At 40.8% G+C, this 15,734-nt stretch overlaps 1 protein-coding gene and 1 long non-coding RNA gene across 3 annotated transcripts in view; one reads left to right on the top strand and one right to left on the bottom strand.

Moving 5' to 3' along the window:
* Positions 1-475: 475 nt before the first annotated feature.
* HOMER1 (homer scaffold protein 1) overlaps positions 476-15,734 on the top strand; it is a 135,047-nt gene continuing 119,788 nt past the window's right edge. Inside the window, exon 1 of one of the 2 annotated variants that reach the window (XM_055536661.1) lies at positions 476-1,037. In XM_055536661.1, the coding sequence (XP_055392636.1) occupies positions 1,033-1,037 (5 nt within the window). In that variant the 5' untranslated portion in view covers positions 476-1,032. Of the gene's footprint in view, positions 1,038-6,282; positions 6,509-15,734 lie in introns of those variants that run through there. The other variant, XM_055536660.1, reaches the window with a different exon arrangement.
* Positions 7,707-14,462, bottom strand: LOC129620880 (uncharacterized). Its single transcript, XR_008698812.1, has 3 exons — positions 14,201-14,462; positions 13,947-14,125; positions 7,707-8,110 (listed from the first exon to the last, which is right to left on the bottom strand). It is a non-coding gene; the product is annotated as an uncharacterized LOC129620880 (long non-coding RNA).

Raw genomic sequence — 15,734 nt, 5'->3', positions numbered from 1 at the left:
GTCAGCCCCGTGCTCCACGGCTGCTCGGCCCGCCCGCGAGCTGGGGGAACAGCGTGCCGGGGGCAGCGTGGGGCTTGGCTCCTCTGATTCATTCATTCTCCGCCGCCGGAGCTCGGACCTGCAGCGCTCCGAGGAACGGAGGGACAAGGGACAGCCGCGAATGAAGGGCCGGGTGGGAGCCAGGCTCCATTGTGCTCGGCGGCGGGGGGCGGGCAGGGGCTGAGGCGGGTGGGATCGGGCCCCCTCCCGCTGCTCCCCGGGTGCGCTGCGCCCCCAGCCTGCTGCCAGCCTGGAAATGGCTCCGTGTGTTCTCCTCGGGAGAGTGAATCGATCCTGTCCAGCCTTTTCTTCCTTCTCCCCGCCTCCTCTCTGCTCCCAGTCTTAGGAAGGGGAAAAAAATTAAAGACAGATTCCAATGTGGAGTGCCGAGCGCGTCGCGAGCCGCCGGGTTTGCACGTCGAAGAGGTTTTTCTACATAGCTTTTTTCTAATGTCAGCGCAGGGAAGCAGTGGCATTGCTGCTTTTAGGATTATTTTCTCGTAGGGATCTCTCAAGAGCACGTCGCATTGGGTTGCACGCTCCACCCCCAGGAACCTGGTGTGGTGGAGAAATTTGAACCCGCAGCCTTAGTAGCACCGAAAAGGCCGAGTTACCTGGGCTCTCCCTGAGTGTGGAGGAGGACACGAGCGAAATGACCACCAAGCTCATGTTTTACAGGACTCCGTGAAGCTGGATTCTGCGTTTTCCGACACGTAGATTCGTTTTGTGGAATAAAGTTCACCGCCGTTTCCTCCGCGCAGCATTTTAACTCTAATAAGCAAATGCCACCTCTGTTCGAACGTTTTGGTATTTCCCAGAGAGAAATAATTTTACCTAAGGGAACTAACTGAATTTTCAGCTACATTGAAATACCTCCAGAAAAGGATCTCGGGGGTGGAAAAGCAACTGCGAAACAACAGACGGAGAAATTCATTTGGAAGTTATTCCGTAGCATAAGAGCAGGAACTTACAAGCAAGTTTTCATTGGGCAAAATGGGGTAAGGATTTTTGTGCTTAACCCCCTTGGAGTCTGTTTATATTTGTGTGTTATTGAGCGGTGGTGGTGAATTGTCTTTGTTTTAGTTTTTCAAACATATTTGCCAAACTTTGCTAAGCTAGTTGTAGTTTAAAAATATAGGTGTGTTAGCCTTTTAAGAAGTTGTTTTTGTAGCGTGACACCAGAGGCCGTAATTAAGGAACATACGTCTATTACTGTAACCAGAATATAGTTTTATGACTGATATTTAAGAAGACCACACGTTCTGCGCTTTCCTGGTCGAAGTGCCGCAGCAGTTTGTAATCAAAGTCGTGTCGTCTTAGATTTTGTTGTCGGTGTCTTTAAAGAGAAGCCCCACATTCTCTCAGTACTTTGAGAATAATCAGGTGCACAAAGGACGATTATAAAGTAATGAGTAGGTTAGAGTCCAGTCCTTGAAAAGGATCCAGGGTAAATTGTTGTTCTCACTGTGCCCTCTGTTTTGCCCTTGAGGAGCCAAAGCAAAAATCTATAGAATTGATTTACTGGGAGCATTAAAACGAAAATCTGAAAGTCTTAGAAGGACTCCACAGTGCCCTGCACTTAGTTGGACATCAGAGCCTGAATAGGAAACAGCTTTTTGTTGAAAGAACTTGTTCCCTTTCTCTGTTTTTTGGCTTTTAGGATCAGCTGTTCAGTTTGTGTTAACAGTGTCAGGTCTGCACCTTCTTTAAGATCCAAAGTCAAACAAGAGTGCATTTTTCAGCCTTTTATTAACTCTTTACACAATAACTTGATAAAATGCTTGTGATTTTCCCTAATTTAAGCCAGATAGCTGTAATATATTAATGGAGTAATGATCTGGTTTGTTTCATTGATTTTTTTTTCAATGCTTTTTGTCAAAGAGAACTTCCAGGATTTTTTCTTTTTTTTAATGGTTGAATAAAGACATCTGAAGTGTAGTTAAAGGACAGAGATTGAAAAGATAGACATGGAAATGCACTGACAGTTTAGGGGTGTGCATAGCTAAAGTTTCGTTCTTAAAATGTTCAGAGGAAAGTTCTTAATAGTACTGCCCTTTTTGTTGGAGTTAAAACTTGAAGTTTATTAACTTGAATAAGTTTGAAAATGTTAAGAATGTGTGTGGTAGGAATCCTTCATCAGGAATTGATGAGAAAGAGCAATACTTGTTTTTAAAATTTCAGTGACAAAGTGATGAGAATATATATAACTTGCATGATTTGGGATACTAAGAGCAATTAAAATACCTCATTCTATTTCTAGTGCTGCTATTAGTAGCTTGGTGATCTGAGGCAGATTGCTTGACCTTTGTGGACTCTTGTTTTTTTAATCTGTAAAATGAAAGTCTTAGGTGAGTTTTATGTTTTTTTTTCCAGTCTGTAAAAATGAATTATTTCTTTCTCCTCTGTTTTTGTAATTGCTTGTTTGTTTCTTGAAGCAAATCTCTCAGAGGGAGAGATTGCTTTCTCTAAGCAGTTGTTAAGCATGTAAGCTGGAAAAGGATGACATTTGAAAAATGTTTTGGATGAATTGTACCAATTTTAATAAGAGAAAATACTGAAAAATACTACTGTTCAGAATCTTTGAAATATGGCTTCCCTTGAGAGTCTGCAGCCCTTCTGTTTAAAACGTGTCAGAGAAGAAAAATCAAGTGGCAGTTTTTCATGCTGAAGGCTGAGTTCTCTGTAGGCTGTGGAGTGGTAGCATCGTGAAAGAAAATCAGTTTTCCACAACCTTTAAGCTCCATGAATGTCCATGGTTTTACTAAGGGAAGTTTGAGAGGAACTTAATACAAAGAACACTGGTCTTTAAATCATGAAAATAAGTCCCACACATTTAACATACTAAAGTGTAATAAAGTATGTTTATAAACTAGCTTATTTGTCCTTAATAAATTCTTAAAAGTTGACTGGAGAGGCAAAGGAACAAATATTTATGGCATAATTTTTCTGCAAGTCTGGATCTGGGGTTATGACTTTCTCGTTAACAGTGACTTGTTTCATCTGAGTTGTCGAGAGAAGGCATTTGTGGAAGTTTCCACACTTGGTCGGTGTTTGTACCTAGTAAGTATGGAATAAACATGGCCTCCTGCACCTACTTAAACCAAAAGGAAACAGAGCTTTAAATGGCCTTTTAGAGTTTTACCTAGGCAATCCTAAAGTACTTACTCTGACTGGTATCTAAAACTTAAATACTGTAGATGAAGACTTTCACATTTTATGAATATATTTATTGACTAATGTTAGGTCATAATAGAAGTTTATGTTTGCCTTAATTTTGGATGTAATTGCGAGTCTAGGGGCAAATTGAAACAAAAGGAACGATTTTTTAAAGAAAATGAGTGATTAGTTCAGGCAGAAAAACAAATTAAGGCTCTTGTAATAGGAGTTTATGAACTATGGTGGAAATGGAAAAGAACAGCTGAAACTGACAGTTGGCAGAATCTGTCAAAGTGTCTTGGATGCTGCCTGAACTGTTTTAATTACAGTGAAGACAGTTGAAGGATTGGTTTGTGAAACAGGTGTATCAGGACCCCTAAAAATGAGAGCATGTATGTTAGGTAAAGTCTTGGAAAAGCTTCCAAGCCCCAGCGAGGAGTCCCTGTTAGGTATGACCCCGAGTCCTCCATGTAGTATCTCCTAAATAGAGCAGTGAGTCAGGAGCTATTTTGGAATGATTAGAGTAGGCAACAGAGATCATAAAATTTCGATGAGGTATTTCATGCTACCTTTTGTTTTGCGTAGCTCATATTGCCAGCTTATTGACCTCAACAAGGGAAAATCCCCTCCCCTGTCTTATTAAGAGTGAGTTATTTTTAAAATGTGATTTTTTTTTTTCCCTGCCAATAAGGTTGATAACACTGTTTCTGACTTAACTCACCTGTGGGTGGATTCCTGGAGAAACCCTCTGCTCTGCCTTCCCCAGATAACTTCCTGAAACATGGAAGTGGGTACTGCCACACTGTAATCTGAACCTTCTTTTCCGGGAGTGAAGCGGACATCTCTTTCTGTCTCAGGCTACTAGGTGCTGCTCTCCCGGAACTGTAGCTAAGATGCAGAAGTCTCGATCCAGCACTGCAATCTGAATGGGCATTGTTGCAAGGGCAACCACTCAGACATTTCTAATGTCAGAGAAGTTAGGTGGAAGTCTTAATTATTTGTTCATTTTACCTGTTTTGAACCTCTATCATGTGCCATATGGAGCAGCTCAGTGCTGCTGATACATAGACTAGTAAAATGTGCTCCTTCCTTTCAGTTCAGTTCAGTTCAGTCGCTCAGTCGTGTCCGACTCTTTGCGACCCCATGAATCACAGCACGCCAGGCCTCCCTGTCCATCACTAACTCCCGGAGTTCACTCAAACTCACGTCCATCAAGTGGGTGATGCCATCCAGCCATCTCATCCTCTGTCGTCCCCTTCTCCTCCTGCCCCCAATCCCTCCCAGCATCAGAGTCTTTTCCAATGAGTCAGTTCTTCGCATGAGGTGGCCAAAGTACTGGAGTTTCAGCTTTAGCATCATTCCTTCCGAAGAAATTCCAGGGCTGATCTCCTTCAGAATGGACTGGTTGGATCTCCTTGCAGTCCAAGGGACTCCCAAGAGTCTTCTCCAACACCACAGTACAAAAGCATCAATTCTTCGGTGCTCAGCCTTCTTCACAGTCCAACTCTCACATCCATACATGACCACTGGAAAAACCATAGCCTTGACTAGATGGATGGAGTTTATTGTTTAGAAGTTGGGTCAACGGTCAAGCCTAAAATTAATAAGTATAGTGGAATGTCTAAGGGACTGAATCGTAGGTATAGAGATACAAAGTAAGTGTGTGTGTGGCATTAACTGCTGAGGGAAGCATAAAAAAGCTTTTGTAGAGGAGGTAATCCATATTAAATAATGAAAACTGGGTACAGGTGAGCCTTGTAGACAAATAGCCTCCAAGGCAAAGGGAATGGTGTGGTTGACAGCATTAAGACAGTTCAAGTCACTCAGTCATGTCCGACTCTTTGCAAGCCTGTGGACTGCAACGCCAGGCTTCCCTGTCCATCACCAACTTCCGGAGTTTGCTCAAACTCATGTCCATTGAGTCAGTGATGCCATCCAACCATCTCATCCTCTGACGTCCCCTTCTCCTCCTGCCTTCAGTCTTTCCCAGCATCAGGGTCTTTTCCAGTGAGTCAGTTCTTTGCATCAGGTGGTCAAAGCATTGGAGTTTCAGCTTCAGCATTAGTCCTTCCAATGAATATTCAGGACTGATTTCCTTTAGGATGGACTAGTTGGATCTCCTTGCTGTCCAAGGGGCTCTCAAAAGTCTTCTCCAACACCACAGTTCAAAAGCATCAATTTTTTGGCGATCAGCTTTCTTTATAGTCCAACTCTCACATCCATACATGGCTTTTGGAAAAACCATAGCTTTGACTAGACGGGCCTTTGTTGGCAACGTAATGTCTCTGCTTTTTAATATGCTGTCTAGTTTAGTCATAGCTTTTCTTCCAGGAAGCAAGCGTCTTTTAATTTCATGGCTAAAACAGACTTTCAAGAGTCAAACAGACTCTTGCAGGTCACAAATCAAACCTTGTGCACACCAGGACCCAGGAGAAGGGAGCAGTGACCTCACAAGGGACTCACCCAGACTTGCCTCTGAGTGTCCAGGAATTAAGACAAGGAACTGCAAAATAATTTGACATGGTGTACTTGGCTTTATGGGTACAGCAAGAGACAGGCCCAGAGTCTTACACAGGGCTCAGGTTAGAAGGCCTTGTGGACCAAACAAAAGTTGGTCTGTTTCAAGCTTTTTTGAACAGTGACCCGTTATAGTAAGATAATACATTTTTACCTTACAACCTAGTCCACACATATGTAAATGATAAAATATCATGAAAAAACACCCTTTGTGTGATGCACTCTGGTATTTTCTATTCTATTTTTAAGAAAGCACAATGGTTGAAACGCAATCAATTGAGCCAACGTCCCAGGACTAGCAATGGTGTTTTGAAAAACACTGCTCTTAGCTCTGGGAACCACTGGAGTGTTTTAAGAAAAATAGTTATGTGAAGGGTCAGGGAAGTAGGTTGAGAAAATAGTTTTAAATATTTAAATTTTGGCTTTGTACATTGCATCCTGTGAAAACACCAAACCTGGACAATGAAGCAGGACTTGGTAGGGGAAGTGGATAGCCAGCCAGGCCTGGAAAGTTCCAGGGTGTTAGGAGAGGCGGGAGGGTGTTGGGTTGTGTGTGGTTGTCTGAGTAGGACTATTTTTTTTTAAGGACCAGTGAATGTTATGTGCAGAGGTCAAAATGCAGGAAGCAGCACGGTTGGTATGTTCCTAGCAGAGCCATACACTCAGAAGGGCCATGGAATAGTGAATTTGGGAGTTTAAAAAAAGGACTTTCTTGCTGGCATACAAATTGCATGGAGATAAAGAGAATGTTATGGAATTCCCCAAGAAGTAAATTAAAGGGTACATGGAGTTGCTGGTAAGATTTGCCTTGTATGCTAAAAAGTTATTTGACTTGTGATTAAACAGAATTGTAATTTTATATATATTGACCTACTGGGAGGCTATCCACTATAAGAAGAGTAGAAGAGTTTGCATGTTTTGAGAATGGGTTTCCCCCCCCCAGTTTTATTGCAGTATAATTGACAACGTTGTATTATCGTAAGATGTACAGCATAACCGTGAGCATGTGGGAGCCTGTGTCTGTGTTTTGAAATGACCACAGGTCCAGCTAACATCTATCCCGTCATATTGTTAAAGCCTGTTTTTCTTGTAATGAGAACTTCCATGAGAATAGGTTTATCTTTTAATATATTAATGGAGTAATGGAGCCCTCACTCTTGATTGAAATTTGAAAGAACTCCTTTTCTGTTTTTGGGGTTTTTCCAGGTAGCGTGTTACGCATGAACGAGACCACCCTTGCTCTTTCTTTTCCCCTAATCTCTAACCTCCTGTTCTACATAGTGAGGACTTTTAACCGGCTCCTTTTTGTTCCTACTTCCTTTTATTCTTGTGGCTCCATCCCCTTTTCCCTTGGCCTAATGATGCAGGCACAGATAATAGCCGTGGACCCTCAGGGCTTTCCTCCAGGGCCCACAGACATTTACTCACTTCCAGGCAGTGGAAAAAAATGTCAGTCTGTTCCACCTCCAATCCTTCCATCCCCTTAACTTTGCTTCTGCAATTTGCTCCCTGCTTCCCAGCTTCTCTTTCCTTCAGTATTGGGGTTGATGATGCTTATCTGAGCACCGCCCTCCCCCACCCCACTCTGCCCCGCCCCAAGATTTGAAGGAGGAAGAGAAATTTTCTTTTCCAGGTTTGTGGTGATGGGCTGGTTAGCACATCCACTCTCAGCTGACAGGTAACATGATCTCTGTATGGCATAGCAAATTGTGTTATCATTCCAAAATGTAGGACATTATTATAAATATATAATGTCTTGTCAAAAACTAGATCCTGGAGTTTTAAAATGAAAGTAAAACTTTCTCAATATTTACATTTTCAGCAGAGTACAAAGCTGAGAGTAGGAGTATCAAGATGATGGTACTTGAGCACTTGCACGAAGCTGTTAGTGAGAGGGTATCAGCAAGCCAAGCTTGGTTACTTTACATATTTGTGGAAATTGACTTTTGAGGGGAGCAAATGTTAGAGCTGGGATCATTTGGGAGACAGAATGAATGTGGAAGATGATGTATTTGGTGTTTTCTTTTTTGAGGAATTTCCTGGTGGCTCAGATGGTAAAGAGTCTGCCTGCAATGCAGGAGAGCCTAGAGAGGAAAATGGCAACCCACTCGAATATTCTTGTCTGGAGAATCCCATGGACAGAGGAGCCTGGCAGGTTACAGTCCATGGAGTCACAAAGAGTCAGACACTAGTGAGAGACTGTTGATTGGGTGGCATGTTAGGATGTGGTTATGTAATTAATAAACAACAGGGACCCTGCTTTCCCTCCTCAAGCCCGTTGAATGGAAAGTCTTCCTTTGACGCTCTTGGTCTTTACCCTTTGCATGCTTACGGCCACGTGTCTTGGTAGCACATCCCTCCGCTGGGGTTTGTCTGATGTTTCGCTGTACACCTGAAACTAACAAACAATGCTGGAAATCAACTGTGCTTCAGTTAAAAAACAAGGAATCACAAACATCACCCCCCAAAAAACGCACAACAAAGTGTCTCATTTTTGATTAATTACATTATATAGCCATTAATCCTTAAAAAAAAATATCCTTATTGATCCTCTTTTATGTCTTTCACTTGTAATTTTCTTTTTTTTCCTTGGCTCTAGAATAGAATTACTAAACTTTCACAACCAACTTGCAAACCTATCATGGACAAGTAAGTGTATACACTAAAAAAATCCCTTTCAAAATGTAAATGTATAAAGAGTGTGTTTAGGGGACTCTCTTCATTTTGGTTCAGTACAATAGTGTATTTAATAATTTTGAAGTGAAGGCACAGTATAAATCTGACTAGTGTGACTTTTCTTTTTAGGGTTTTGGAGAATCATGAAAGCGCATTCAGGATAATTACCTGGAGCGTTGTTCATGGCAGTTAAGGGATCCACAACAGCATCTTTATACATAGTTGTACACCGAGTTTAGTTTTAAGTGATTACATGTTTCAGATGAAAAGGTGGTTGAGTCTCAAAAGGTCCAGCATTGCTACTGCCGTGTGTTTGATTTTCCAAACCTATGATGTTTAGTTGAAATATTTATTTGTAGTCAATCCATGGTGTTTTGTAATTTTTGATTAATCAAACGCACTGGATGGAAGAGTAGGGAAAGTGAGTTCCAAATATTTAAGTGTTTTCTGATGTAATTTTTAAACGACTGAATATAAGACATTTTCAATAGCTTTATTTCTCGGGCTCTGTTCAGTTGAGTGAACTGTGCAGTTCCTGGTTGTGCTGCACGTTTGTGATGACCCGTGGCTCACACAGGAAAGTGGCCCTGTAGTACACAAGATTCATTGTGTTTCTGGAATGATTGAGATTTCCCTGGAAATCAAAAGTGCTTCTCTGTTAAAGTTGGAAAAGTTGAGTACTTTTTAAGATGGTGTAAGGTTTCATGCTCATTAAGTACCTTCATTTCAAAAGAATCCATGTGGCAAGGCAGTATTTATATTCATTTTAGCCCATCTATGAGAATTGAGATGAAGTTTCTGAACCTTACTTAATGGGCGTTTCAAGTATAGGTAAAACTTTTTAAAGGCTAATCATTCGGTGGTTTTTAACATATAAATACAATCATATAAAACTGAGTCTTTGAGGTTAAAATGTTAATTTTTACAACATCTGTCTCTATATACTATAAAATTAGGACATCCATTATCACTCTGTTGAAAGAGACATTTATCAGTGAACTTGTGTTCTTAATTGCAGTTGATTTTCCTTTCTTCATTGTAAGTCTAACACTTTTGGTCATTTCTGTGCTCCCTAATAAAATGTCTGATAAAAAAGATGAAATTGATGAGAATTGGTGCTGCTTGTTTTAAGCAGTATTTTTTGGGAAGAGATTGAAATTAATCACATGTATGTGTTATATTTTATTGTGTGATTTATCATTACCCTTCACTTGTATTTTTTATTGATTTCTTTTTTTTTTCTTTTTAAAGGTTTTTAAAAATCTCATTTCCCCGGTAGGTATAATTTAGAATTAATTTTACAGGGACAAGTATAATTAATAATTACTTTTACAGGCACAAAACTGAATTGCTTTTTCATGACCTTGCAAAGAGAAAAAAACCAAAGTGTTCTTTCTTGTGAGGTTTCTTCTCCCCAGTGACTAATTGTGAGCCCAATATGGCTTTGGTGTAGCTAAAAAAATTTCAAATATGTAAAACAAACGTTTGACTTGGGATCTGGATTTCATTTACACATAACTATCTTTTCTCTTTAACGGTAAGCTACTGGCAGATGGCAAAAAGTCAGTTTTCTTTTTTGTATCAGAAGATAAAATTCTAAAATCCAAAAAATTAGCAGTCTACTCAATACTTTCTTTTCATAGTACAGTTTACTTTTGCACTTTCTCTCACTTTTGAAAAATCGCTTTAATCCTTTAACACCTAATATTAGCTTTAAAAAAATCCCTTTGCTTTTTGGACATTTTCTTTTAATGTTCTTTCATAAAACATGAAGCTCTTGCATGTTACCTTTGAAAAGAGTTGGCACCAGTTCCTCAAGGCAGAGCAGTTTTAAGAACCGAGGACTTTTTTTAAAATTACTGAACATGAGTTAGACAGAAATTAAACAGCTATCAAAGCAGCTTTTGCTCCTTTGTGACGTTAAGTCATGTTTGTTATGTCACATCTAATGCACGTCCAGATGCTCGTGGTCACGTGCCGCAGGGTCCAGAGGGCTGAGGAGAGGATGCTTTTGACTGTCACCCCATCTGCAGGACTTGCTCCTCATTTGTCCCTGTCTTTAGTAGGAGGGCAGTGATAGCCGTAGCCCAAGTTCATGTCTCTCTGGGTACTGTGCATTGCATTTCCTAACCACCTGCTGCTGCTGCTAAGTCGCTTCAGTCGTGTCCGACTCTGTGCGACCCCAGAGACGGCAGCCCACCAGGCTCCCCTGTCCCTGGGATTCTCCAGGCAAGAATACTGGGGTGGGTTGCCATTTCCTTCTCCAATGCATCAAAGTGAAAAGTGAAAGGGAAGTCGCTCAATCGTGTCTGACTCTTAGCGACCCCATGGACTGCAGCCTTCCAGGGTCTTCCATCCATGGGATTTTCCAGGCAAGAGTACTGGAGTAGGGTGCCATTGCCTTCTCCATCCTAGCCACCTAGATCATAGCAAAACACACACATACAGTGTAAGTTGAGAGGTTCTGGGGAATTAGACCCCACTTTTAGTGTACAGAAAATCCTGATTTCTAGCAGATGGGGATAAGTTGGATGTATCAGTTATTTTTCTAATAAATTCCTGTGGTAAATTGTTGGACCCTTTCATGTTTAGTTCTAAGCATGCCTCAGTCTTAAGTTGTGTTTCCTTCTTTCTGTTTCATTTAAGAAATCTAGAACTGTTATTCTGAATAAGGCTTTTTTGTGAGTTGGATTTCTCTGCCCTAGTTGCTTTCAGCTTCCCTCATTAGGCTCTTAATAACAGTCTCTAGGAAGTTATCTTAAGTGGATTTGACTATCAAAGAGCTTAAAGTACTCACATTAGAAAATTTCTGTCTATGTTCCGTCGTGGAAGGTAAGTCTATACATGACTAAGCTTAGGACTATTAATTTGAACCAACTGTATAATAATATTCAAGTGAGCCTAGCCTATCCCTTTGGGTTTCCCTGATGGCTCAGTAAAGAATCTGCCGGCAATGCAGGAGACCTAAGTTTGATCCCTGGGTTGGGAAGATCCCCTGGAGTAGGACATGGGAACTCACTCCAGTATTCTTGCCTGGAGAATTCCATGGACAGAGGAGCCCGGCGGGCTACAGTGCATGGGGTCATAAAGAGTCGGATACGACTGAGCGACTAACACTTAGCCTATCCCTTTACCTTTCTGTGCTTCCCTTTTGCTTATCTTTTAAAACTGCCATTTTCTGTCTTACTCTGTAGGTATGAATCTCTGTCACATGGGTTTTAACATTAAAATTCATGTGTTTTGCTTTGCTTAATCACCCTGCCAGCTCCTTTGATGTTTACAGAATGAGAATTCCACCTACTTTTGTTTACTAAGTATTGCCAGGGATCTGTATACATTCAGCTGAATGGGAAGACTCCCGAATCACCCTTTTATCTTTCTTGAGGTTCTGTTGATTGAAAAAAAATGGTTCTAGATTTTGTGGGCTGTCTTTTTCCTTACTCAACTGATAACATATGGGATTTTAGTTGTCTATTTTCATTGTTGCTTTCATTTAGTATTTTATTAATGCTGAATTGATATTTATTGCTATGCCTGTGTTAATGTGAGGGAAGTAAAACATTATGGTAATATTGCTACTTAGTTTTACTTGGTGGCATATTAGTATATTGGGGGTATTTAGTGTATGATCTGTGGGTAAACTATAGGCTATTCATGTGGTAGGAAGCTAGCCTGAAAAGTGTTTTCAAAGATGGTGCAGTGGTTACTTACCATTGAGGATAAGTGGATTCTTTACCACTGAGCCACCAGGAAAGCCCAAGACTCATTTAGAGTGGGGTTTCTAACCCCTCAGTTTTTTTAAAAAAGGAAAAGAGTCTAATGTAGTCTTAGTATCTTAGTTGACAATGAGTTTTAATTAAACATATCTTGTTTTCCTTTTAGATGGTACTGAAAGAAACTGTATTCTGATTTTAGTGTACTCAAATCTCTGCTCAATGCCTTTTGTTTTGAATACACTGACGTCTTTCTCATGAATGAACTGAAATGTTATTACATGTGTTTTGTATAATTTCCAAAGTCGATTCTAAAGTGTAAATTCCATCAGTCAGAGCCCTGTTAACTGCCTTTATAGTTGTTGAACACATGAGCCTCAAGACCATGTAAGTTGGCAGGGTCTACTTCTCTGAGAAGCTCAGTCTGGAGTAAGAGTGCTTGGGATGTTATCTTAAAGCATGTTTCCTAGAACGTAATGTTGGACCATGAGACCTGCAAGTGGAAGGGTCACTTACAGGCTGCAGTACAATTTCTGGGTCATGAGACAGCTGTAAGTTGTTTAACTCCCTAGAATTCATAAAAGTCCGTTGGGCCATATCATACCCAGTTTTAAAATTGTTATTCTTTCTGAATTTTCCCCCCCCGAGGTCCCAAACTCTAATGTTATCATTGGCTGAGCAGAAAATGTATAAGGTAGAAGTCAGTAAGGACTGGTGGAGACCGTGGCAAAGTGAAGAGAGCATGTCCTGCTTGAAAGCATTCATATCCAGAGTTCTCAAAACCCTGTGCTGAAAACTCTTGACTCAAGAAGGAAGACCAGAGAGCATGGCAGGGCATTGGCAGAAATGAACACTAGATTCAGTCGTGTCTGACTCTTTGCGACCCCATGAATCGCAGCACACCAGGCCTCCCTGTCCACCAACTCCTGGAGTTCACTCAGATTCACATCCAAGGAGTTGGTGATGCCATCCAGCCATCTCATCCTCTGTCGTCCCCTTCTCCTCCTGCCCCCAATCCCTCCTAGCATCAGAGTCTTTTCCAATGAGTCAACTCCTCGCATGAGGTGGCCAAAGTACTGGAGTTTCAGCTTTAGCATCATTCCTTCCAAAGAACACCCAGGACTGATCTCCTTTAGAATGGACTGGTTGGATCTCCTTGCAGTCCAAGAGACTCTCAAGAGTCTTCTCCAACACTAGATTAGTGGTTCTCAATTTGAACTTGCATTCGAATCACCTAGAGGGCTTGTTAAAGACAGACTGCTAGACTTCAGCCTGAGTTTTTGATTCAGTAGGTCTGTAAGTGGGGCCCATGAATTTGCTGCTCTATTAAATTCTTAGGTGATGCTGATATTGCTGGTCCAAGGACCTTACGTAGTGTCCTTTGAAAAATGAAGCATATACATGAAAAACTTCTGTCCATTCAAAAGCTTCAATGATTCTTGAAACCTTTTTGTTCTTTGCTTGCAAGCTGTAAAAAATTGTAATTTTGAACTAAAGGGAGAAACTCTGATTGAACCTTTTAATCTTTTTTTTTTTAACAAGCTAAAAGATCCACTTGAAACTAATCTCTGTCCCTTTAAACCTGATTACCTCTGGCAATGCTTACCAGTTAGCCCTGTGCAGAATGAGTTCTGCTTTCTGGCATTTCTGAATGTATTATTTTTGAAACTACCTGGCAATGCTTTGACTCCTGAACTTTTTATGCTTTTGGAGGAAGTGTAATTTCTGTCTGTTGTTTATCCTGCTTAGATACCCTTAGGTTTGTCCACATGCTATGGTATTAGCTTTCTATTGCTGTGTGACAATTACCACAATTTCGGTGGCTGTAAAACAACACCCATTTACCTTAGTTTTTGTGAGTCAGGAGTCCAGGGACCTTCACGGGATCTTCTGCTCAGGGTCTCACGAGGCAGCAGTCAGGGTGGAAGCTGGGGCTAGAGTCTTATCTGTGGACCAGCATCTCCCTGAACGCTCATATGGTTGTTGGCTGATTTCATTTCCTTGCAGCTAAGGAGCACGGAGGGCTACAGTACATGGGGTCACAAGAGAGTTGGACACAACTTAGCGATTAAACAGCAACAGCAACAAATAGAACTCACAGCGGCATTGTCTTCAAGGCCAGCAGGAGGAGCCCCTCTCGGTGCTTTATCATATTCTGAAGGACTCACCTAAATATGTTAGGACCACTCAGGGTAACCTTCCTTTTGCTTAGTTGAAAGTCAACTGATTAGTGACCTAATTAGCTAAGTGACATCCCATCCTATTCAACCCTTCTACGCACACTGAAGGTGGAGAGTTTTATGCAGAGAATGTCCGCCAGGAGGCAGTATTCCTGGAGCCATCTTAGAATTCTGCCTGCTCTACCCCATCAAATACCGCTGGATGTTTTCTCGATGCTCAAATGTCAGTACGCCCACTTCAGGTTTTATTTTTAACTTTTAAAAATCTGTAGCCTTATGCATTCCTGCTCCAGTATGGACTGGTTACTCTTAAGGCATATTATAGAGGCCTCATATTAGACTTTCCCTAATTTTTTGCAGGGTGGGAAATAATGGGCAGGCATCATATCTTGTTTCCTGGTCACTATGCTTGCTTGCTTCATTTATTCTTTTATTTTACTGAAACTCCTTTTCTTGTTACCTGAAAATGACTAGGTAGGAGATAACTTGAGATGTAGGTGAAAGTGCCCTCCCCCTCAATTGAGTCTAGATCTCTAGACAGGAAGTAGTTTTCTGTATTTACTGTGAAGGCACCGATCTGTTCTGGTTTCCAGGTGTTCCTGTTCAAGCCTGCTTGTTTCTCATTCCTTTCTTTGTCTTCATGTGTTACTCTTCCCCAACTTTGTAACATGTTAGGATTTTTTTCCTGTGTGGTTGGAAAATTTCACAATGATGTGGGGTGGGGCTTTTTGTTTGCTTGTATTTTTTTTTTTTTTTTTGATCTTTTGGTCATTGCTGGACCATTTCAGTCTGTAAATTTCCGCAAGTTTGGGAAATTTCCTTCTATTTTTTAAAAAATATCATCTCCTATTTTTCTCTTTATGAACTGTTAGTTGGATAGTAACCTTTTTGTCTAACCTACCAGTTTTTTTTTTTTTCTTTTGCCTTCTAAGGAAATTAATTACCTTGACTTCATCTTCTAACAGTTATTGAATTTTAAATTTTCACTTAATTTTAAATTTCCAGGTCTTCTTTCTCAATGTGTCATCACTTTGAGATTCTTTTGTTTTCTATTCCCTAAGTTTTCTTTGGGGTTCCTTTTTTGTTTGGTTGGTTTCTTCTTTCATGATCCTAAACTTGCCTAGAGTATCTGGTGATCCCCATCTGTGTGTTTAAGAGTAAGATGCTAGAAAACCCGTTAGATGCTCTCTGTGACCCAGTGAGTCCTGTCACCGATGGGCTTCATGTTAGGCATTTAGGTGTTGAATAGGCCAGCTTCTTGGGTGGTTTCCAGGTGTCAGTAAGTAGAAATGTATTCTCTGAGACTGTAGGTCTTTTCTTTAAGACCATTCAATTTCTCTAAAAGACAGTCTTCCAATATATATATCTTTTGGCATTCTGAGAGCAAAGTGTACACCATTATATATCTAGGAGGTATATGCTGCTGCTGCTGCTAAGTCACTTCAGTCATGTC

This window comes from Bubalus kerabau, chromosome 10 (assembly GCF_029407905.1).
Source record: "Bubalus kerabau isolate K-KA32 ecotype Philippines breed swamp buffalo chromosome 10, PCC_UOA_SB_1v2, whole genome shotgun sequence".
Lineage (NCBI taxonomy): Eukaryota > Metazoa > Chordata > Mammalia > Artiodactyla > Bovidae > Bubalus > Bubalus kerabau.
Note: the sequence above shows the minus strand (reverse complement) of the source record. Positions and strands in the feature narration are given on the sequence as shown.